General features: G+C 48.3%; 1 protein-coding gene across 1 annotated transcript; it reads right to left on the bottom strand.

Annotated features, from left to right (window-relative positions):
* Window positions 1-1825: 1825 nt before the first annotated feature.
* SLC2A11 (solute carrier family 2 member 11) lies at window positions 1826-22471 on the bottom strand. The gene is made up of 12 exons (XM_053902904.1): window positions 22241-22471; window positions 18989-19087; window positions 16170-16330; window positions 8653-8777; window positions 7715-7844; window positions 7014-7162; window positions 4094-4281; window positions 3889-3999; window positions 3256-3357; window positions 3098-3173; window positions 2735-2862; window positions 1826-2523 (listed from the first exon to the last, which is right to left on the bottom strand). Exons 1-12 carry the CDS (start codon window positions 22469-22471, stop codon window positions 2323-2325), a joined length of 1701 nt encoding a protein of 566 aa, XP_053758879.1. The 3' UTR covers window positions 1826-2322.
* Between the last annotated feature and the right edge of the window lie 1740 nt (window positions 22472-24211).

The following is a 24211-nucleotide window of genomic DNA, read 5'->3' as shown; positions in this document are numbered from 1 at the left end:
TGTGCTCTTTTTATTTTTTAGGTTTTTTTCATTACAGTGATACAGTTAATGTTATGCAGTTATGATTTAATACCGCACCTTTATGTTTATTTACATATCTCTCTACTGCAAATGGCACCATGTATGGTCTTTAAGTGTTTGCATGCATAAGTTTTGATAAATTTTAACTTTTTTTTTTTTAGAGAGAGAGAAAGAGAACGAGTGGATGAGGGGTAGAGACAGAGGGGGGGAGAGAGCGAATTCTAAGCACACTCCACGCTCAGCAAAGAGCCTGACTCAGGGCTGTATCCCACCACCCTGGGATCATGAGTCAGATGCTCAACCGACTGAGCCATCCAGATGCCCCTAACTTTGTTTTGTTGTTGTTGTTGTTGTTGTTGTTGTTGTTGTTAATAGTGGACAAAAGATTTGAACAGATTCTTCACAAGGGAAGATACATGAATGGCTATATTGAGTACATGAAAAGGTACTCAACATTATTATGATGAGCATTATAATCATTAGTCATCAGGGAAATGCCACCATTAAACCACAAGGAGACACTATTGTACCACCAGCAGCATGGCTAAATTAAGAAGACAGGCAATACCAAGTGTTGGTGAGGGTCTGGAGCATCCACAACTCTTCTACATCACTAGTGGAGATATAAAACAATACAGTCACTTTGGACAATTTCTTCTATAGTTTTTGTTTTTTTGTTTTCCTCCCATAATTAAACATACATTTACTCTGGGTTTTTTTTTTTTAAGTAACCTCTACACCCAATATGGGGCTCAAACTCACAACCCTGAGATCATGCTGTAACGACTGAGCCAGCCAGGGGCCCCTAAACATACATTTGCTACTAAACTCAGTAATTCACTTACCCAAAATAAATGAAAACATTTGTCTACACAACTTGTGCAGGAATGTTAATAGAAGTTTTATTCATGAATGGCCAAGAATCAAAAACAACCCAAAATGTCCATTGACAGGTAAATGGTAAACAAATTATGATACATCCATACAGTAGAATATTGCTCAGCAACACAAAAGAATATATACTAATGATGTGACAACATGTGTGAATCCCCAAAACTTTATTTGGAGCAAAACCGGACACAAATGCATACATATGGTGTGGAATTATATCAAACTCCAAAAAAGGCAATGTGACCTATCATGGCCTGGGCCTGCAGGTGGGATGGCTTACTAGTTGCAAAGGGGCATGAGGGAGACTTTGGGATGATGTAAATGTTCTACTTTGATTGTGGTGGTGGTTTCTTGGGCACATACATCTGCCAAAACTCATTAAGTGTATACTCAATATAGATTCATTTTACTGCATGTAAATTACACCTCAAGGTTGATTTTTTTTAACATGTATTCATTTTTGAGAGACAGAGACAGAGCATGAGTGGGGGAAGGGCAGAGAGACTGGGAGACACAGAATCCGAAGCAGGCTCCAGGCTCTGAGCTGTCAGCACAGAGCCCAACACGAGGCTCGAACCCACAAAACGTGAGATCATGACCTGAGCCGAAGTCGGATGCTTAACTGACGGAGCCACCCAGGTGCCCCATCAACATTGATTTTTTTTAAAACAAAATCAGTTCCGGGGCACCTGGGTGGCTCGGTCGGTTAAGCGTCTGACTTCGGCTCAGGTCATGATCTCACGGTCCGTGGGTTCGAGCCCCGCGTCGGGCTCTGTGCTGACAGCTCAGAGCCTGGAGCCTGTTTCGGATTCTGCGTCTCCCTCTCTCTCTGACCATCCCCCGTTCATGCTCTGTCTCTCTCTGTCTCAAAAATAAATAAACGTTAAAAAAAAAATTTTAAAAAAATTAAAAATAAAAAATCAGTTACTCAGAAAAAAAAATTTTTTTTTTTTAGATTTTATTTTTAAGTAATCTCTACACCTGACATGGGGCTCAAACTTCCAACCCCAAAATCAAGAATTGCATGCTCTACTGACCAAGTCAGCCAAGTACCCCCAGAAAATTCTTTTCTGACCACCCTCCTCAGATAGGCCAGGCTCCCTAGTATGCACTCACTTCATAATCTGTATTTTCTCCTACTGCATTTCTCCAAGTTTGCAATAATGTTTTGATTGGTTGCCTGTTAGTTAACTGCCTCTAGATGGGGAGCACCAGTAGGTCCTGATCCCATCTCTCTGGCTCACCACGGATTGCTAAGCACCTAGCACCAAGCCTGCATGCAGTAGGTGCTACATGGGCACTCATTAAACAAATGAATGCAGGAAGGAGGGAATGCAGAGGGCTGGGACCCTGGGCAGGAAGCAAAGAAGAGAGCTGCCGCTGGATCTGGGGCCCACCACACCTACAGAACTACAGCTCTGTGGCCTGGATGACTTCCGGGCCCAGCCACTCAGGGCCCTGGCTCTGCCTAGGGAAGTTGAGTCTGTGAAGTTCCTCAGAGATCTCCAGGAAGGTCTTGCCTTTGGTCTTGGGGAGGAAGAAGCCAGTACAGATGGTCCCACAGACACAAACACCCAGGAAAGGCACATAAAGAAAGTGGCACAAGCCTTCCTGTGAGTGAAAAGAGTCTCTGAGACCTGGTGTGTGCCCTGTTCAGGATCAGACATAAGGCCACATGACAGGTCATGATGAGGGATTTGTCCCTCTTTTTGAGTCCCATCCCCTCCAGCCTCAGGCTCCCAGGATGGAGACTTCCCACTGGGGCTCTCCTGCAGACACAGGGGAAAACCTAAGGCAAGGGAAGGGTGGGGAGGGTGCCTACCATGATGAAGGGAAACCCCAGCCCGACCAGGAAGAGCATGGTCCACATGAGCACCCCGCAGACCATAGAGGCAGCAGGGCGGGCCTTCTGGTCAAAGAGCTCCATGGCCAGAATCCCTGTCACTCCGGCTAGAAGGAAGAGCAGGGACAGGGGCTGCCAGCCAGGGCTGCCACCTTGTCCCCGACATAGGAGTGGGGGCCCCTTGTCCTCTTCTCCAGCCATTCCCTCCCAGAAGCCCCAGTATAGGGGGGCTGGGTGGCAGGGCATGTGGGTGACTTTGCATTTATAGCCACTTGTCATTCGTGAAGACATTCGTGTTCCTTCGGCAAAGCCCAAAGTGCAGAGCTCCTTGGGCCCACTCACCAGGGCCAATGCCAAAGCTGAGGATGAGGGCAAAGATGCAGAACATGGCCAGGTAGGGCATCCAAGGGAGGGAGCCCTGCAGCAAAGGGGCAGAGGGGGTGGAGTGAGGTGGAGACCAGGCTGCCCCAAGCCACAACCCTCATGCCCAGCCCCACTACCTGCAGGCACAGGGCCACTGTAAAGATACTTCCACAGCAGGCCATCAGACCATACCCCGCTATCAGCAGCTTCCGGCGGCCCACCATCTCGATCACTGCACACTGCAAAGGAAAGGAGCCCTCAGTAACTGACCTGTGCGCTGGAAGCATGCTTCCTTTGGTTTAAAGGCCAGCAGTGGGCAGCTCCAGGTGTGTGTGAGGAAGCAATTAGGAGCAGTTGACTGCTTCAGGAGATTAAGACATTATTAGGGGGGGCCTGAGTGAGTTAAGCACCGACTCTTGGTTTGGGCTCAGGTCATGATCTCAAGGTTTGCAGGTTCCAGCCCCACATTGAGCTCTGTGCTGACAGCTCTGTGATGCTTGGGATTCTCTCCCACCCTCTCTCTCTCCTCTCTCTCTCTCTGCCCCTCCCTTATTCGTGCTCTCTCTCTCTCTCAATATAAATAAATAAATAAACTTCAAATGCTGCTGACTCACCCCATTTGAGCATAGTGAACTGGAGTGGAAAAGGGCCCAAGGTAGAGGACTTGATAGAAGACACTCCTCCAGGTGTCAGAACCTGACGCACCCCCACCCCCACAGGGCTGGTGGAGGGTCAACCCCTGAGCCCACGACAAACTCAGATAAACTCACACTGATACAGGCCGCGAGCAGCTCACAGCTCCCAGTCCCCACGATAGCATACTGGACTTTCCCCTCGGGGATCCCGGCCTCCCGGAACATGGAGGAGGCGTAGGCATACACCTGGACAGGGGGGCAGAGGGGTGGGCTGCCAGCTGCCTGTGGTCTGCAGCCCTCCCACCCCCAACCAGTTGAAGGACGCAGCGGGGAGCCTCACCGAGTTGGTTCCGCAAAGCTCCAAGGCACTGCCCAGGACCATGAGGCTTGTCACCTGTCTCCACAGCCCGCGATCCTGGAACAACTCCCATGGGCGCAGGGCGCGCCGGCCCTGGCAGAAGATACGCTCCTCTTCCAGCTCAGCCAACTCCTCCGCCACCTCCGTGGTGCCCCGCAGCCGCTGCAGCGCTAGAGCAGGATGCAAGGGCAGAGGGCGCTGGGCCTCATTTCCCCCAACCTCTGCTTGGTGCCCTGCAGTGAGCTCCCACCCCAGCTCCGTTCACTCTCTCTCTGGGTCCCCCTGATCAGATGGGGATGATCTTCCTGTCCCTGTCATTTCAGGGCATCAAGAACCAGAAAAGGTTTTAGGAGCTGGGGGTTCTGTGGATACATCAGAGGGGACACAATTGTGGCAGATGACCATTATCCAATGTCCCCAGTTCTCCACCCTTCCCTGTATCTATGCTCTCTGCTAGGTGATTTTTGTAGCTGCCCCCACAAAAGGGGCAAGTATGCATCCTGCTCCTTGGCACTGCGCTGTGCCATGTGACTCACTCTGGCCAATAGAATGAGGTTGTAAGGAGGATATGCAAATTTCTGCCCAAGCCTTAAGAGACCTTGCTCATTTCTACTTGCTTTTCTCCCATCACCATAAAGACATGAGATGGGGCTAGCCCACTGGTCCCAGGAGGAGCAGAAATGACCCAGCTGAGACTCTCCTAACTTTGCCAGTGCCCAGACGACCTGCATGAGTGACCAAGACCAGCAGAGCCACCAGCTAGGCACAGTCTATATCAGCCAACCCCAGAGAACTCACAGACACTTGAGCTAAGTAATTGCTTCTTTGGTTTGCCATGAGATGTGATTATTAGGCAGCAATACAAAACTAATGAATTAACTGGTACCAGGAGTAGGTGCTACCATACTAGACACCTGTGATCTATGGCATTGATTCCAAGACCAGGCAGAAGATGGTGAGGAGGTTGGAAAAATGGGTATTCAGGGCAGTAGTGTGGAAGAAAATACAGAAACACAAACAAACAGACCTAATGAACTTCTGGACTGGAGTGAAGAAACCTCTATATGTTGAAAGCATGAACTGGTTGCTGTTAGCTGAGTATTCTAAGCTTACTATATTGAAACATGAGCTCAAAAAACCTTCAGAGGGAAAAAGATTTAGTTCCAGAACTCACTAGGTTGGTTTAATAAAAAAACAAACAAAATAAACCTGTTGCTTATCTCCAGCCTCTCCAGTTAGCAAAAAGAGGCTCACATTAAGTTACAGCCTGAAAGCAAAGATCAAATCCAGAGCACTGCCAGTGAGTCATGGACGCAGGGCAACAATCAAATTAAGGGTGTGGCTTAATGCAGTGACTCACTGCAATGGAAAAAGAGGCATTTAGAAGGCTTAAGGATGTTGGTCCCCAGCCTCCCAACATGCCCCAAATTCCAGTAAGTCAGTCTCAAGAGAGAAGCATGCCTCAGAAAGACTTGTGGGTATGGCTTTTGGCACATCGATCAAATACATAGAAAAATCACATCGGTTTCAAGAAAATTATATTGACAAAAGCTCTGCCAGCCTGGAGAGAAAGGGACCAAGACAATTTGAATGTGCCCAACTTTCTGTGGGTACATTTGCAATGCCCTCTTCAGAAGGTGACTAGGAAGTATATCTCAGAGGGAAGAAGCAAGAACCTGGGGAAACCATGACCTGGGGAGCCCCTCCTAGGGGCCAGAGCCAGGACTTGATCATGAAACATTCCCTACCCCCAAGGCAGGGAGATCTGGCAGCGTTTTCTTAAGAGCACATCGGCATTAAGGATTGGTGACTGCGTCCTGCTTCCTTGACTCCTTGTCTTTGGAATGAGGGTTAGTTCTGGTTACACTGTCCTACTTTCACATTGTGTGCTGAGTTCAGAGAGGCAGACTTGTGTTTTTAGTGCCTAGGTGTCTGGATCAAGAGAAGGCACATATAGATTTGATGTGATCTTAAGATCCTGGACTTCAAGACTGACACCATGATTGGGTGAGACTGTGGGGTCCTGGATGACATTGAGCATGTTTTGCACAGGGGAGGGATATCAATAATAGCTGTGGCCACAACAGCAAGCTGAGAGGGTGCCTGAGTGGGCCCTGGTCTTCACCCTTCTCCAAATCTATACCCCTTGCCATGGGAGAGGATATGCCATTGATTTTCCCATCCCTTGACTTTGGGTTCAGGGACAGGACTCTCTTTGGCCAATGGGATGTTAATGCGCATGGGGGAGGTGGGGTGGACCATGGGTTTGAAAAGTGTTTGTGCAATTGGATCTGCTTTCTTGTGCCTCTGCTGTCGCTATAATAAGAACATTCCTGGGCTAGCTTGTTGGTACTAAGAGTGAGAGGAAAGTCATGTGCAGCAGAGCTAAACTACTCCAGCCCAGACCAGCCTGGACTGGCTGACCTCCAGCTGATTCCCAGACACCATGAGCTGGCCCAGCTGAGATCAGCAGTCATGCAGCCAGCCCAGCAAGTAAGTGGGTGGAGGATGCAGTAAATGATTATTGTTTTAAGCCAGAGATTTGGTATTGTTCCTTGGGCATCACTATCATGGCCATAGCTAATGAATAAGCCCATAAGCACCCAGTTGGCCTTGGGTTTGTGAGGTCTTAACATGTTTCATCTTACATATATGGCGGTGGGGGGGGGGGGGGTCTTTATTAGCACCATCCTACAGTTCCTGGATGGCAGGGTTCAGGTCTGCTCTATCCCACTGCCTTGGCACTCAGGGCAACCCCTTGGTAAATAGTTTTGAAGAGATGGGTTGTCAAAAAAGGAGGGACAGCTTTCTCCTGATAAATGAAACCCAAGCAATGGAGACTCACATGCTCTGGACAGATGTGCCCATTTGTCAAGGGTGGTCTGGGAACACAAGGACTCACCTGCCAGGCAGGCCTCCATGTCTCCACAGTCAATGAGGAGGTAGCGTGGGCTCTCAGGGAGCAGAGGGAGGAAGGCAAGCTGGAGCACCCCAAGCACCAGACAGCTGGCCAGCAGCAGGTGCCAGGCCTGTGGGTCCCCCAGGAGTTCCCTGGGGAGGCAAAAGAGAGGCTGGGCCAGGTACTTTCTTGCCAGAGCCCTGCCCACTTGCCCCTTACTCCCCTGACCCACCCACCTGGCCCCTGTCTGCCCTCCTGAAGGCAGAGGATCTGCATTGCTCTCTGTTTCCTCAAACCAGTTCTGGGTCTGGACACCAAGATCCCTCCCTCCAGGTGTTGGCTCCACCTTATCTGTAGCAACTCCTCTTCCCAGGGCTCTGGGATCTGCCCTCTCCCCTCTCTTCTGGGATGACTAGGACACGTTCCCCTTTAAAAGCCCAAATCTTCACCCTCTCCCTTTTTAAGATCTGTTCTTTGCTCCCTGATCTGGAGAGGATGCAAAATGGTGATTTACACTTTAGTGTGGTTGACTAACACCCGTTTTATGTATTGGCCAGATGGGTGTAGACAGGATTTCAATACAAAGATTTCTTAATACAAAGAAGCAATGCCTTAATACTTAATGGATAGAGGAGAAAGTTAGGCGAAGGGCTTTTACTGGCACCCCTCAAACCACTCAGTGCACATGGAGGCAGGTTGCTTACCTGAGTCCAACCACCTGGCCTATCACAATCCCTAGGGCAGTGAAGATGACTGAGGTCATGGCCACAGCTCCTCGGAGCTCCTTGGGGACGCTTTCCCCTAGGTACATGGGCTGGACATTCATGCTCACACCTAGATGTGTGCACAACTAGTAAGTTTCGGAGTATTTTCTTTCATAGGAATAGATAACTAATATAGACATAGACACCTGGCCATATAAACAGTATTGAGTCAAGAGGGGATTTGTTGATGGGTATCCCTAAACACCCAGGTGGATGTGCTCAAAACTCTGCTTCCTCACATGACAAACCCCAGAAACTGAGGAGTCCCTAACAGCCTACTCTGCCTCTGTAATGAAAATCCAAGAATGCATCCTTTGTACCTTGGCTGCCAGGAAGCTCATGGCTTAGAGTATGGCTCAAATATGGAAACTCTGTCAGCACAGGTTTGGGTATGTTTGTACTCACACCCTGTGTGAGTTTTAGAAACTTTTTCATGTTTCTATATCCACTTTAAGTGTCTAGTTATATGAGCCTTTTTAAGAGAAACCATATTTAATCATTTTGCAAAAGAAGAGGTGGGCATGAATGAAAAATGTGAATGGGGTGCCTGGGTGGCTCAGTCAGTTAAGCATCTAACTTCGACTCAGGTCATGATCTCATAGCTCATGAGTTTGAGCCCCACATTGGGCTCTGTACTGACAGCTCAGAGCCTGGAGCCTGCTTCGGATTTGGTGTCTCCCTCTCTCTCTGCTCCTCCCCTGCTTGCGCTCTGTCTCTCTGTTTCTCTCTCTCTCAAAAATAAATAAACAGTTAAAAAAAATGTTAAGAAAGAGAATACATGAATGGATGAAAGAAATAAAGAGAACAGATGAATGAATAAATGGAATACACAAATGAGCAGGAAGAGAGAGGTAGTATGGGCTGCCCTCCCCCCATACCTGCACTGACTCCCAAGGGCAGCCTTCCCAGCATGACCATCTCAAAGGAGCCTGGTCTGTGGCTGAAGCCAAACAGGGTCGCTGTGGCCACCACAAAGATATTATTCACCAGGAGGGACTTCTTCCTGGGGGGAAAGTAGAATACAGGTAAGAGAGGCTCATGTTCAGTCTAGCGGAACTCTCCCTGGGGATCCCTCTTTGCAGCCCCAGCCAGCCCTGATCAGACCTGTGTGTGAACATGTGTGAGCCGTGTCAAGGAGTCTAAGCTACATGAAGGGGGAAATGTCCATTAGCCATTGTGCCTACAGACTACCTGGGGCATATTGTCACACCCATTTCCCAAGATACCTGAAGTCCCTCTCCTTTCTGCCTGCACCACAGTGTGCAAAATTTGCATCTTACAGCTTTATCTCTTCAGATTAAGCATTGCTTTCTTCCTACTCCTTTGTAAAATGAGGGGCCTAACATCTGATTTCTTAGACACAATTAAACCATAGAGAAGAAGAGCAGGGACTTTCAGAGTAAGGGAAGGGATGCATGGAAAGCCAAGTACAGTCCCCTCACATTTTCTTCCGTGTATTATAGAGTCACTTCTCAGAACTTTTAGGATGGCTTGATGGCCCAGGCCTCACTCAGTGGGACAGACTGCAAACCAGGGAGCAGGCAACAGAAATGTCAGTGAGGAGGCATCGGCTCTGAGACTCCTGATATTGAGCATGGAAGTGCTGTCACACAGTGACTTGAGCTCACTGTAGATCATACAGCTTACTATACCAACAGGGAAACTGGAACCTAGTGGAGGCCAGTATTCTGCCCAAAGTCAACAGCACACTGGTGACAAAATGTGAATGTTAAAGCATAGATCTGCTGAGTCAAGAGAATGGAGAATGACATCCATTATAACAAACCTGATCCAGCAATAACTCCAGTTGAAAACCATATATGAAAAAAAAGAAAAGAAAAGAAAACCATATATGGTGGCTTCTTCGGTGGTGTGAATTAATAAAGTACTTCAACTGTGGGGTATTTACTTGGTAAATGCATTTTGCTCCATTTCAATACAGACAGCATCAGAAACATGCAGCTTTCACCTAGTAGGGGCAGTAATATACCTTTGCTGACCTGCCTGAGGCTAGAGCAGCTCTCCAGCTCTGGGCCAGAATCCCTTCCACCGGGAGCTACACATCCCACAGGGCACCCTGCTGGCCCACTTCTTTGATGACTTTATACCGAAAGGACATGGAGAAAGGCACTATAATAGTACACTAGAGGTCTTGTAAGGTACAAGCATGACAAAGAGTAGAAACTGAAAAACGAAGGGGCCGCTGCATCAATGAACTGCTGAGGTTCAACAGGCTAAGATATGTCATTATATTTCCTCCAAAGTGCATGAGAACTCTCTGCCCTCCCTCTAAGGATGGGCAAATCTCAGAGGATTTCTTCCCATTTTGGAGGGAGCCTGCACCACACAGGCTGTTGTGATTTAGCACATATATCAGTTGATTTGAAAACCTAGCAGCTTCCAGCAGAGCTAAGCAAGAAGAATATTCTCTAGGGAGTCCAAACTAAGTGCAAAGAGCTCTGCCACTTGCCCCTTTAGACCTAGGAGACCCTGTAATGCTCCAAGTGACTGTGGCAGTTGTCTAAAAGAACAATCACAATGCAAGACCTAGAGTTTTGGGGTACAGCCACTCTACTTCAGTGAATTACCATCCTCTTAATTAGAAATAACTCTGGCCTTGTCAGTAGGCCTTAGCGGGGAATAAACACAAGGCTGTAGGACCCCTAGTGGCCATGTACCCATCATGCACTGGGTGTCCTATGACATACCTATGCTAAGGTTGAGTGTGCCCAGTAGCATTCAATTGCTATTTAAGTGATGCCCCATGTGGCCCCAAAGGTTCTGATGAGCAGGTTACTCATGTCAGCATACCTACACGACCACACTGCCACCCTTCTCCCAAGACACACCAGGGCCTCTTTCTTTTCTTCAGTTTTTTTTTGTTTTAAAGTTTATTTATTTTTCTTTTATGTGGATCCTGAGAAACTTAACAGAAGACCATGGGGGAGGGGAAGGAAGAAAAAAAAAGTTAGAGAGGGAGGGAGCCAAACCATAAGAGACTCTTAAAAACTGAGAACAAACTGAGGGTTGATGGGGAGTGGGAGGGAGGGGAGGGTGGGTGATGGGTATTGAGGAAGGCACCTGTTGGGATGAGCACTGGGTGTTGTATGGAAACCAATTTGACAATAAATTTCATATTAAAAAAAAAACCACTTCAGAGAAGAAAGAACTTGAAATATTTCTATCCCCAACTTAACAGAAACCCCTGGGGGAGGGGAAGGAAAAAAAAAAAAGAGGTTAGAGTGGAAGAGAGCCAAAGCATAAGAGACTCTTAAAAACTGAGAACAAACTAAGGGTTGATGGGGGGTGGGAGGGAGGGGAGGGTGGGTGATGGGTATTGAGGAGGGCACCTTTTGGGATGAGCACTGGGTGTTGTATGGAAACCAATTTGACAATAAACTTCATATATTGAAAAAAAAATAAATTAAAATAAATAAGTAAATAAATAAATAAATAAATAAGTAAATAAATAAATAAATATTTCTATCCCCAAAAATAGAGGGTGGCAAGCTACAGCCAATGGATCAAATCCAGCTTGCCCCGTTTTTCCAAATAAAGTTTTATTGGGACACACACACACACACAAAAATAAAGTTTATTTATTTTTGAGAGAGAGAGCAGGGTAGGGGCAGAGAGAGGGGGATAGAGAATCTCAAGCAGGCTCCACGTTCAGTGGAGCCCGACATGGGGTTTGATTCCCCTACCATGAGATCATGACCTGAGCCAATTTCAACAGTCAAACGCTCCACTGACTGAGTCACCCAGGTGCCCCTCTTGTCTTCAGTTTGAAACAAACAAAACAAAGCTTAACCCTGGTTTGTAGATGGCTCTGTGCATTAGTTCTAGCCAGAAATGTAGGGCTATGGCATTAAAGCACTCTCAGATGTGGCCCTAAAAGATACTGGAAAAGTGAAGCCCTTCCTGTAGACAGAATCTTGAGCACGGAATTTTGTCCCCTTTTCCAAAGGATTTGGTCAGATAGTCAAAGTCTTAGATGAAGCAGGATTTGAGGACTGGTTTCAAGAAGGTGTCGGAAGGTTAAACAGATGGATCTCTCAGAATTAGCCCAAAACTTGAACCTATACATGTCCCTGTTTCCACTCACCAGAATCTCCCTTCCACTGAAGAAAAGGCTCTTAAAAACCAAGCAGACAGAATGAACCCCTCTGGGATAGCATGCAGCAGCCTTCCTCAGCCCACCCAGTGGTCACTCCATTGCCTCATAAATCAGGTAGAGTCACAAGGATAGAAAATGCACATGGTGGACACCTAGGTGGCTGAGTTGGTTAAGCATCCAACTCTCGATTTCGGCTCAGGTTATGATCTCACGTTTCATGGATTCAAGCCCCGTGTCAGGCTCTGCACAGAGAGCATGAAGCCTGCTTGGGATTCTCTCTCTCCCTTTCTCTCTCTCTGCCCCTCCACTGCTCATTCTCTCTCTCTCTCTCTCTCTCTCTCTCTCTCAAAATAAATGAATAAACTTAAAAAAAAAAAAAAAAAAAAAGGAAAATGCATATGGACTCAATGATAGGGGTCTCCTATCTCCAGACTAACCACCTTGCCACCCTACACACCCAACCCTGACTCCCAGAAATGGCAACACATGTCAGGACTTCAGTCTGCCACTGGGTGGAAGATGAACTGCACTGGATCCTTGCCCTGGGGAAGGGACAGCAAGTTTTTATAACTGAAACAGGTACGTGTGCTGAATTTGAATTTTTAATTCCTTCCCTTCAAGCTTCTGCCAGTGCCATCACATAAGGACACTGTACCAAGTATCATTAGATATTTGGGCAACAATAATCAGATAATAGCTAATTTCTTCTATTTTGCAGGAAGAGCCTAAATTTGTTTGGGAATGTGCCCCTTCCCTTTAAGGTTCAGGTGTAAACCCAACAATCTAACCTAGCCTTGGTGATCTTGTTCTCTGTGCTAGTGGCCTGGTACTGGGCAATGAGACATGGCATCTTTTTTGAAAAGTTTTTTCTGGGGCACCTGGGTGACTCAGTCAGTTAAGCATCTGACTTTGGCTCAGGTCATGATTTCACGGCTCGTGAGCTCAAGCCCCATGTCAGGCTCTGTGCTGCCAGCTTGGAGCCTGGAACCTGCTTTGGATTCTGTGTCTCCCTCTCTCTCTGTCCTTCCCCTGCTCGTGCTCTCTCTCTCTCTCTCTCCCTCTCTCTCTCTCTCTCTCTCCCTCTCTCTCTCTCTCTCTCAAAAATAAAAACACTTAAAAATTTTTTAAAAAAAAAGAAAAGCTTTTTCTCTTCTGGATTTAAAACATCAGCTAGGCAGGGGCGCCTGGGTGGCTCAGTCGGTTAAGCGGCCGACTTCAGCTCAGGTCATGATCTCACGGTCCGTGAGTTCAAGCCCTGCATCGGGCTCTGTGCTGACAGCTCAGAGCCTGGAGCCTGTTTTAGATTCTGTGTCCCCCTCCCTCTGACCCTCCCCCATGCATGCTCTGTCTCTCTCTGTCTCAAAAATAAAATAAATGTTAAAAAAAAATAAAAAAATAAAACAAACATCAGCTAGGCAGAAATCCCCTTTCTGCTAGATAATGTTGCCTCTGAGTGAGGCACTTGTAGTTTTCTAGCTGTAAGCCCGAGGACAAAGCCAACACACAGTGGAGCCGGCAGACAAAGTGCTCTCAGAGGAGCACATCCAGGGCACTGAGGTAGCCCTGAAGTCACCCACCTATACACTTCTTGTGTGAGACAAAGGACCTCCTATTGTTTCAGCCAACAAAGTCCTGATTTTGTTACTTGCAGTTGAAGGCATCCTAACAGATACACCTGTTAAATACACAAACATGGATGTAATCTGCATCCAAGAAAGGTAGTTACATCAATGAAAGAAGAAGGGCTGGTGCCATGGAACTCATTACTGCCTTGTGAGTCCCACCATCCAGAAGCAGATGAGCTCTTAGGGTAATAACCTGCTGGACATTCCACGCTGTTAGGACCACCAAGCCCACTCAAGAATAAAGATTTGGGTCACCCTGACAGGCAAAGAGCTCAACCAGTGGAAGTACTGGCTCAAGACAAGAGTAGAAAACTGGAGGATGAAGTCGCCAATGCAAGCAAAGCCTGGAACCAGTTCCAAAACCACAGAGTAGAACTCTACCTGCACTACCAGGCTTTCTGCATCATGTGCTTCAAAATAAATTCACCCACTACTTTTTTGTTCCTTAATAAGTGTTTCCCCTACTCTTTATCCTTTCCTCCTTCTGTGGGATATCTTGATGACAGGTTAATTTGCCATTAATTGTGTAGATTGCAGAACACTGAGAAGTAATGGCAGGGCTGGCAGAATGGTCATTACGTGGAAATCCTGGACTCAGAAAGAATGCTTTCCTGATACTGGCCCTTGTGGTGTGACAAGACAAGGCTCTAAGTGGTCTCACTCAGGGAGAGGTGAATACATTTGCTGGTGTACATGATGAGATGAGTGAGGAACATTAGGAGGGCACACATGGAGCTGAATACACGGGACAAAGGGGTCTACACATGCGGGGTGGCCAGCAAACTGGTGGACTCTGGTAGCCATTTGTTTTTTTCTGCCCCACAATGCTTCTCTCCCACTGTTTCACTGGTGTAGATACATGACCCACAGTGGGTCAATAATAATCTGTCTTTCTGGATTTGAATCTTGAATGAAGACAGTGAAGACAGAATGTGTATGTCGTTGGAGCTAATGCACTGAAGGCATCTTTCCCAGAAGGATGGTCCAATGCTCTGGCTGTTGAGATCTCAGCACCATCTCAGGTCCTGTTCTTCTTAAGACCTGGCTTCTGAGTGTTTCCTTTCATTCTATGAGCTACTCCAGTATCTTTCCAGTTATTTCAATTTTTCATCAAGTCAGTCCAAGCCTGTCTCTCTCTCTCTCTCTCTCTCTCAAGTAGACTTCTAAAAATTTTCATTTATTTATTTTTATTTTATTTAAATCCAAGTTAGTTAATATATAGTTATATAGTTAATATATATAGTTATATATATAGTTAGTATATATATTATATATACAGTTAATATATATATAATAGTTAATAACTATATATATAGTTAATATATACAGTTATATATGTAGTTAATATATAGTTATATAGTGTAAATAATGGTTTCAGGAGAGGCGCCTGGTGGCTCAGTCGGTTAAGCATCCGACTTCAGCTCAGGTCATGATCTCGCTGTTTGTGAGTTCAAGCCCCACATCCGGCTTTGTACTGACAGCTCAGAGCCTGGAGCCTGCTTCGGATTCTATGTCTCCCTCTCCCTCTGCCCCTTCCCTGCTCATGTTCTCTCTCTCTCTCCCTCTAAAATGAATAAAAATTTAAAAAAGATTAATAAAATAAAAATAATGGTTTCAGGAGTAGAATTTAGTGATTCATCACTTATGTATAACACCCAGTGCTCATCCCAACAAGTGTCCTCCTTAATGCCCATCACCCATTTAGCCCATCCCCCTACCCTACCCTCCAGCAATGCTCAGTTTGTTCTTTGTATTTAAGAGTCTCTTATGGTTTGTCTCCCTCTAAAAATTTTTTTATTCAAGGGGCACCTGGCTGGCTCAGTCAGAAAAGCGTGTAACTCTTGATCTCAGGGTCATGAGGTCAAGCCCCACACTGGGTATAAAGATTGCTTAAATAAATAAAAACTTAAAAAAATTTTTTTTAATGTTTATTTATTTTTGAGTGAGAGGGAGAGAATGAGAAAGTGCAAGCAGGGAAGGGGCAGAGAGAGGGAGACAGAGGATCCAAAGAGGGTTCTGCACTGATGGCAGAGAAGCCTGATATAGGGCTCAAACTCACAAACCGTGAGATCATGACCTGAGCTGAAGTCAGACTCTAACTGACTGAGCCACCCAGGGAGCCCTAAACAAAATTTTTTAAGTAGGCTCCACACCCAATGTGGGGCTCAAACTCACAACCCTGAGATTAAGAGTCGCATGCTCTACCAACTGAGTCAGCCAGGCACCTCTTTTTTCTTTCTTTTTCTTTCTTTCTTTCTTTCTTTCTTTCTTTTTCTTTCTTTCTTTCTTTCTTCCATTAATTTATTCATTCATTATGAGCCTGTCTTGTTTGCACCCCAAGACTGCATCAGTTGGATACGGAGAGGGGAATGAGGCCTGAAGAGGAAATACTTGTTTACGGTCCAATATCACTTGCTGGAGAAATGGAACTGGAAACAAGGAGTCCTCCCTCCCTCAGGACACAGGGCTCTTCCCTCTACCAAATCCACTTGGAAATGTGACTCTTGTGGTGAAACTACAGGTAGGGTAGGAGGCTGGGGAGCTGACCTAGGCCTGGGCCTACAGGGCATCTTCCTTCTCCCACATTCCTCAGCTTACAGACTGGGGTACCAATCATCAAAGGGCATTTGGGGTGTACCCAGAAAGCCCTTACCTTCCCAATATGATGGCCAGGGGCCCAGCAAGCAGTGCTCCAAAGAGGCCCCCCAGGGGGTACAGAGACACGATGAGGGACCACACAAGCAGAACTAGGTGGTCGGGCAGCGGCTGGCTAGTATGCACCTGCCATGTCTCATTGATGAATTCCTGGATGGGCTGTGGACAGAGATACCGGTCAACTTCCCAGGGACAGGCTGGATACAATAGGCCTTCCCCTCCACAGGGCTCTGCCTCTGCAGAGCAGGCACCAAGTCCCTGAGCAATACTGCTCCCCAGCCAGGGGGCAGGAACAGTCTCTGTTTGCCCTTCAGAGTCCACTTCACCCCTTGTCCTCCTGCTTTTGGTACAAGAATCCACCTGCATCAGTGGGCTCCTTGCTGACTGGCTTTCTGTTGGACTTGGACTTGGCCAATGGTGAGCACCAGCAGGGCATCAGAGAGAGGCAGAAGGGGTGTTTGTTCCCAGGTCACCCCAGGCTGGCTGTGACACTCAACCAAAGGTCACTGCTCCTCTCAAGGGGTCCTACTCCATATGGCTCTTTCTTTCCAGTTTCCAGACTCCTTCCATGAGTCTAGGAGTAGTAATGACTCTGGCATTACTGGGCTCTCCCTGGTCTTGTGTGTTCTCTCTGCCCCACTCAACCTTTGTAAATCATCCCTTGTGGTATCTAAACCTGCTTGGTTTATCTGGAGTGTGCCACTCATTTACTTGGGACCCCAATTTTCATAGCCTTTAGAAGTACTCTGTTAGATACACATTACTGTGTTCACTGTTTAGACTGGCACTAGGCCTGGGGAAGTGGAAGGACTTGCCCACGGCCTCAGCCACAGGTCAGGGCTGAAGCCAGGTAGTTAGGACACCCCAGGGCCCCACCCCCAGACCTGCAGTTTCAGGGAAGTGAATGGAGGCCAAATGGTTAGGAAGGATTGCACTTGGGCAAGACCCGGGCATACTTCACTTGCTTAGAGATGAAATGTCAGTGTCTGGCTGATCTCAGGCCTCCCAACAGGATGTGAGGGAGGACCTGAGGAGGACAGTGAGTTTAAGGGCCGGGCCAGCTCTCCTCTGCTCAGGCCAGCTCAGGGTAATGGCTGTCAAGCCTAGCACCCGCCAGCTCCCTCTGGGGGAAAGACTGTACAGGGGAGCTAGGACCAGGGCAAGCCTTCCTGTCCCTTGGCGGAAACTCCTCAAGAATGACCATCCAGGGGATTAGGAGGAGCCTCTGAGGCCAAGAAAGTCCTATTTTGGGAGGCTGGGGATGGCCCATGGGAGATAAAGCCCAAGAGTGCCTGTTGCAGGTGGATCTTTCTCCAGCCTGTAAGTGTGCTGCGACCTGGGCACTCACATGTGTGTTGAATAAACAAATAAACAAGCAAATACAGCTAGCTCAGACCTCCCTTTCTAAGCCCTGCATTTCATCCTTTCTTTAAGGCATTGGGCTGCTATCACTGTTTCTGCCCAGAATGTGGTCCCACCCTGGCTTCTGCTAGGCTATCTTCTCTTCCTTTGGGGACTTCTCTCCCATCCCCAGTTACAGCCTCTCCTGTCCAAAGGTGGTCACCTGACTCAGACTGGCCAATGGGAGGGCTCCACCTCTTGATCACATGATTGGCTGGCCTGAATATGATCCAAATCAGCAAATCGGACTCTTCCCAGACCTTTCAGCTGGAACTACTAGGGAGGACTTTCCTTTGGGGGTTTCCAACTGGCAGGAAGTCAGTCTGGTACAGTTGCCCTCTTGTCACTGAATGGAGAGGGTAGAGGGAACAGGACAGGCAGGGAGAAGACAGCTGCACTTCTGTCCTGGGACCTGCTTCCTGCAGCTCTTTCCCCTGCACCTACAGTGTGCAGCCCCACAACCTTCCCAGCTATGGGACAGGACACTCACCCTTCTGATTTAAGTTACAGGCCAGTTTTTATCAATGGGCTGGAAGATTCACCTTTTCCATGGGCACCACTGAACATCAACATGGGTCAGGTCAGCATCAGGTGCTGGGGGCACAAAGATGATTCAGACACTCAGAGCAAACCAGCAGGAGGTTGCAAACAGCCGACATGCAACCTGAGTGGTGACAGTCAGCACAAAGGGCTGGGGATGGAGGGGTGACTTCCAGCCAGAGACTATTGAAGGAAGGCAGGATGTTTGGATGGTTCTTGTGGGGCTTCTGCAGATGCAGTGGAGAGGGCTTCCCAAACAAAGGAGGCTTAAAGAGAGGGCTGTGTGCATTTGAGGAACTGCATTTAACCTGCTTTGCTAGTGGGGTTCAGGGAATAAAGGTGGAAGACAGGCGGGCAGGTTCTGATCAAGGAGGCCTTGAACTTCAGGTGGATGAGTCTGTCCTGATTCCTATAGGCACAGAATGTTTCTGGGCAGGGAAGTGGCTTGATCAAACTTGAGAGGCTGAAGGCAGAGATGCCAATGAGGAGGCTAAGCCAGCAATCCAGGCAGGAAAGATGGGATCTGAACTGGAGTCATGGCAGAGACACGGGGAAAAATGGCTAGCTAGAGGTAATGAGCAAGGACTCAGTGTTTGAGGGGGAGGGGGCCAGAGTCCAGGCTGACCCCCAGTCACTGGGCAGACAGTAGAGTTATCTGCTGACATCAGGGACCCAGGAGGACGTGCAGGTTCAAGAGAGGATGTAGAGCTGGGTTTGAATTTGAATCCACAGGACCAATGGGACATCCCAGTGAAAGTAGACACATGGGAGAAAGTGCCACCAAGTGGATGCTGGCCCGAAGCCCCACAGTGGGCAGCTGTTAGCCCTCACCAAGCACCCACTGGGACGGTGACGGTGAGCACAGAGGATACATACCAACGTCGGGGCACTGATGATGGAGAGGTTGTAGCCAAATTGAAAAGTCCCACCAATGCCAGCCGCACAGATGGTCAGGAGCAGGACACTGCCCTGAATCTGAGGAGAGAGGGGAGGACACAGAGTGACCTTTGGCAGCCTCCATCTCCTCCCAGGACTGGAACCTACCAATCACACCATTGCAATCTATTTGAACCAGGCAGCAATGCTTCCACTTTACAAATGAGGCAACTGAGGCACAGAGGAGGAGAGGAGTTACCTAGGTCACATTGCTGGCAGGCAGCACAGGAAGCCCAGCCTTCTGTTCTGAGTCCAAGTCCCTGCTGGCACCTCACCCTCCACCCTCTCCCCCATGAGCATTTTCCCCAAATGGACAACATTTCTCTGGTCCTCCCTGCCAGGCTGTCCCTGGGCAGGCCTGCTGTGGTTCAGGAGCACAGTGCCCTGATCTGGGGCCCCAGGACGTGAAGCTCTGCACCAAACAGGACTGGAGCCCCTGAGCCCCAGCAAAACATTCTCCAACAGAGTGGCTGGGCCTTCTTCTCTTACCTGCCAGCCAGTTCCACAATAAAGCTAACAGAAGGGGTCACATGGGCCTACACATGTGGGGACTTAGGAGGCACAGGAAGAAGCAGAGAGTGGCTGCAGCCAGTGACAGTGCTTGGGTCCCAATGCCAGTTCTGCCCTTACTCCCTTGTCCTAAGTCACTTCTTTGCTGGACCTGGAGATGATAATGCCTACCTCCAGGTTGGGGGACAGCCAGGGTATATGTGCGCCACACATACTTGGTACAATAAAGAACAGTTTTCATCCCTGTGCAATACCCTTAGAGATGGAGAGAGAACTCTCCAAAGTACCCAGCCACAAGAACTCAGTGCCCTAAGGTCCCATCACACTAGGTCAGTATATTTTTTAGGGACTCATAATCTTAATATTTTCCCTGTTATAATTTTTAATTACAAAATAACATGCTTGTTAAATTTTTTGAAAATTCAATATGTGCTGAATGTTCTCCACTGACCCAAAGGCAGAGCATTGAATTGCTCCTCTCAGATACTTTCCTGGGTGTTCATGAAGTAGCTGACTACACAAAAATCAAAGTGTTGGTCTTTTCCCAGTAACGATCATACTGCCTTTCTTGTTCTAGCAAATCATCCTGCAAACCTGAAGTCCTACGAGTCAAATTTATGGTTTTTAAAATACTTACACACAAGTTCATAGTGGAAGGATGTTTAGCTGAAGATTTTATGAAGAATTTCCTGAACCTGAAGACTATTTATTCATTTTGTCAAATACCAAGTGCCTGTCCCAGCTAGAAATTATGCTGGGGGGGCAGATACAGCTGGGCAAAAGACTGATGTGCATTCTCCATTTGGTGAGATATTGTGCTGGCACTGGGCAGGCTGAGAAAGAGGCTCTGGGGGGCAGGACCCTGCCAAGGATCTCACCACAGTTCTGGAGACAGGTCCATCACAGGGCCTGCCAAAAGTTCCTATAATAAGTCCTAAGTAACTTCCTTCCAAGCTGGAAGCCACAGGAGGAAACCAGGTAAGGACCCAGGGCTCTGGTCTCACTGGAGTCACATTAAAGCTCCATGTGGGCTGCATGGAGGTGAGCGTTCCACTGAGACAGAAGATCTGCAGAAAGCGGCAAGAGACCCAGAGCCTGGAGCCCCTGGCTGGCTCAGTCAGAAGAGTATGTGACTCTTGATCTTGGGGTCATGGGTTTGATCCCCATGTTGAGTGCAGAGATTACTTAAAAAAAAAAAAAAAAAAAGAGGTTGGGCGGGGGCACCTGGGTGGCTCAATTTGTTGAGCATGCAACTCTTGATTTCAGCTCAGGTTGTGATCTCAGGGCTGTGGGATCAAGCCCTGTACCAGGTTCTGTGCTGGGTGTGGAGCCTACTTGGGATTCTCTCTCTCTCTCTCTCTCTCTCTCTCTCTCTCTCTCTCTCTCTTTCCTTCCCTCTGCCCCTCTCCCTGGCTCACGCTCTCTCTCTAAAATTAAATAAACAAACAAATAAATAAATGAGACACAGAGCCTGATAACAATTGAGTCCATGTGGCAGGCAGGATATGCTGGCAGGTCTCCAAGATAGCAGGAAATTATTTAATTCACTGAGATCATGCATGGAGATTGCCTAGTCCTGTGCCTGATCATGAAAAACATTCAGACATTAGCTATGGTGGTGATTATCAATTCAGTGAACAAACATCTCTTGCCTCCCTACTGTGGGCAATAAATCAACTGTTCTAGGTGCTATGGATATAACCAGCAGAACAGGAGACAAAAATCTGTGACCTCACAGAGCTGTCCTTGCAGCTGGGGAAGATGGGCAATAACCAAATGAACAAGGAAAATACATAGTCTGTCAGCTGGTGTGATGGAGGCATGAAGCAAGGAAGGGTGAGAGGGAGTGTTTGGAGAGGGTGGTCAGGAAATAGGCCCTGAGAAGGTGACATCTGCACAAAGACTTGAAAGAGACAGGGGAATGTGCCATGCAGATATCTGAAGGAAATCAGCGCAGGCTGGCAGAGGAGTGAGGGGATTTGCGGAAGGGGAAGAGGCACTCAGAGATGGGAGGTTGAATGCTATGGTCATTCTCTTCTGGCTGCTCCCATTTCTCTGTGAAGGACATCAGGACAGGGTTTAGAGGGAGCATGGAGCATGTGAAGGCTGGGGAATGGCAAGAATGGTAAACAGTCGCAGAAGCCGGCAAAGCGGCCAGGACTGCAATACTCAAGAGCTGACCCGCCCAAGGACTCCAGAACAGCACGGGCATGGGGAGGGCTGCTAGGGTGGGATCCTGCGGGGCCACAGGTCCTGTAGACACATGACCCCATGCAACCTTGCACTGACCCCCAGGCCATCCCTGCGAGCGACCTCCTGTTCGTCTGAGCCCAGCACCTAACTCCACTGACAAATAAGCACCAGCTATTTTTGTACACCGACACCTCCGTTAAGCCTTCCAGAGTGGCTGCGTCTGTGCATTCACGCAGGTCTGCAATCCCTGGTCAGAAATACCTGGGCCGGGCGTGGTTCGGAATTGAGATCTTTCCCAATCTCAGGCGGGCATCAAGCACGTACACATCTCTCCAGCATTCGCAGCAACAGGGGCCTGAGCTAGCCAGCTTCTCGGCTCAGGACCGCCGCTGCCACAGGCGAGCGGAGTGGAAGCGCATGCCCGCCGAGAGGAGGGCGGTGCAGTCATTTCAGCAGGCTCTCAGGAGAGCACAAAGCCATGGCGCATGCGCCGTAGGCGTTGAAGCAGCGTGTGCTATCTTCGAGGCAGAAGCGGATGCGCAAGCGCAGTGGGCGTTGAGGGCGCCCTGGTAAGCGGAAGGCTTGCGCAAAGCGTACCTCTGTCCGAGGCGCGCGCCCGAGACACATGCGTAGGCGCACAGGGAGGTTAAGGAGTGTGAGGTGTTGCCTGCAGGTCACCTGGCTCTGAGGCCGTAAGCGCCGCTCCGGTTCATACTCCATCCCTCCCTTTCCGTAGTTTTGAGGCGGAAAAGCCACACACTCCTTGGTCGGCCAAGCCTGGAGCCCATCTCCACAAACCGGAAGGGAGCTCTGGTCCGAGGTCACCGGAGCGCTCCAGATTCTCTCGCGATCCTGGCCCTGGCCTCTCCTCCTCTCGCCCGCGGCCTCCCGCGGAGTGAATCTCTGCCGGTTCCTGCCTCGTTCCCGCTCCGACCTTCGCCGCTGGCCCGCTTGGCCCCTCTGTCACGCTTCCTTTTACCCATTTCAGGGCCCCCTGCCCACCCACCGGGGCCCTCCTTCCTTTTGCCCCTTTCGGGCCCCCCTGCCTACCACCAGGGCCGGGGAGACCCCAGTCCCGGGGAGGCCCGTGTCGCCAGGCACAATCTTTGATTCCACACCGACGTCCCCACCCTTTCCCTAGAGGAGGGGCAGAATTAGGAGGGACCGAAGGGCAGACCCAACCAGTCTCTGGAGCGATCTCATCTGTCAATCTTGGCAGAGTCAGTGATTCGGGGTGAGAAGAGAACCGGTCTCGGGTTGATTGCGTGAGAGGCTGGCCCTTTTGGAGGTGGAGAACCACAGGGTCCACCGGGCCTGATTAATCTTTTATTTCTCAGGGCTTCTCAGGCCCTGCATGGAATCCAGGAGTTGGATAAAGGCCAAACCGAAACCCGACTTGCCAAAGATGCTATTTGTGGTCATAGAAACACATACCTGAAAGTGGCCTTAGGAAGCCATCAGAGCAAAGGCTGTGATAGGACTTACACCGGAATGGAGACTGCAGTATCTCTCCTGCTCCTGCCTGGTTTTTGTTTGGTTTGGGCGGCTCTGAACTTTTAAAAAATTTCTAAAAACACCATGCGTTTTTTAAGGAAAAACACAATAAATAAAATACTAGCAGTTGTATGCTTTTTCTGTGTCTGTTGAGATCATACAGGTTTTCTGCTTTGCTCTGTTTATGAGCTCAGTTACATCAATAAAGTTTCTAAAGGTAATTCATCCTTCATTTCTTGGGATAAACACAACTTGCTCGTAGTGTTGTAATTGTTATTAACACGTTGTTGGTTTCTGTTGCTAATATTTTATTTAGATTTATTTTTTTCAAAAAAAAAAAACTATTCTTCCCCTCAATCAGTGGGGAAACAATGGACTAATAGTCCTGGAACAGTTGATTATATGGGGAAAAATGAAATTGGACCTCTAACCCTATACATAACAAATCATTCTGAGTGCTTACAAACCTAATTTGAAAGCAAACTTTAACCATTTTAGAAGAAAGTGAATATTTTTGTAATTGTGCAGTGACCCAATCGGGTGGAGGCCAGGGGCCCAGGTGGTGAAAGAATTCACCCAAGGCAGAACAAAGGAATAGAAGTTTACCTAATATGCTGCAAGGGACCACAGGCCTTTAGCAAAGGAGAGGCTGTCTGCCAAGAGGTGGGGTGCACAGGGTAGGGCTGTAGTTAAGGGCGCGGGGGTTGGGGGGGGAGGTATGGAAGCTATGGAATTCTCAATTTTTGGTACCTGTGCCTGGGTTTAAGTAACCCATTGTTCAGCTAGGACTTATGGATATTTTGATGTGGGTCACTTAATGGGCCTGTTTGTATTCAGTCAGCGGGTAGGAGGTCACTGTGGAACCTTCTACCTTACTCAGGTTTCCTTCCCCTGCTCAAGTTGGTTGCCTAAAAGTGGCCTCTACAATAACCTTAGGATAAATAAGGATAAAACATACAGGTTTCT

The sequence above is a fragment of the Panthera pardus genome, unplaced genomic scaffold (genome assembly GCF_024362965.1).
Source record: "Panthera pardus isolate Hobbes unplaced genomic scaffold, ASM2436296v1 HiC_scaffold_15, whole genome shotgun sequence".
Classification (NCBI taxonomy): domain Eukaryota; kingdom Metazoa; phylum Chordata; class Mammalia; order Carnivora; family Felidae; genus Panthera; species Panthera pardus.
This window is presented reverse-complemented; position numbering and strand designations above follow the sequence as displayed.

Coding starts and splice junctions, on each gene's coding strand:
- SLC2A11 (XM_053902904.1), bottom strand. CDS start 22,471: ATGGAGTATGAACCGGAGCGGCGCTTACGGCCTCAGAGCCAGGTGACC. Junction 16,331..18,988: donor TCATCAGTGCCCCGACGTTG/GTATGTATCCTC, acceptor CTCTGTCCACAG/CCCATCCAGGAATTCATCAA. Junction 7,163..7,714: donor GGCCAGGTGGTTGGACTCAG/GTAAGCAACCTG, acceptor TTGCCTCCCCAG/GGAACTCCTGGGGGACCCAC.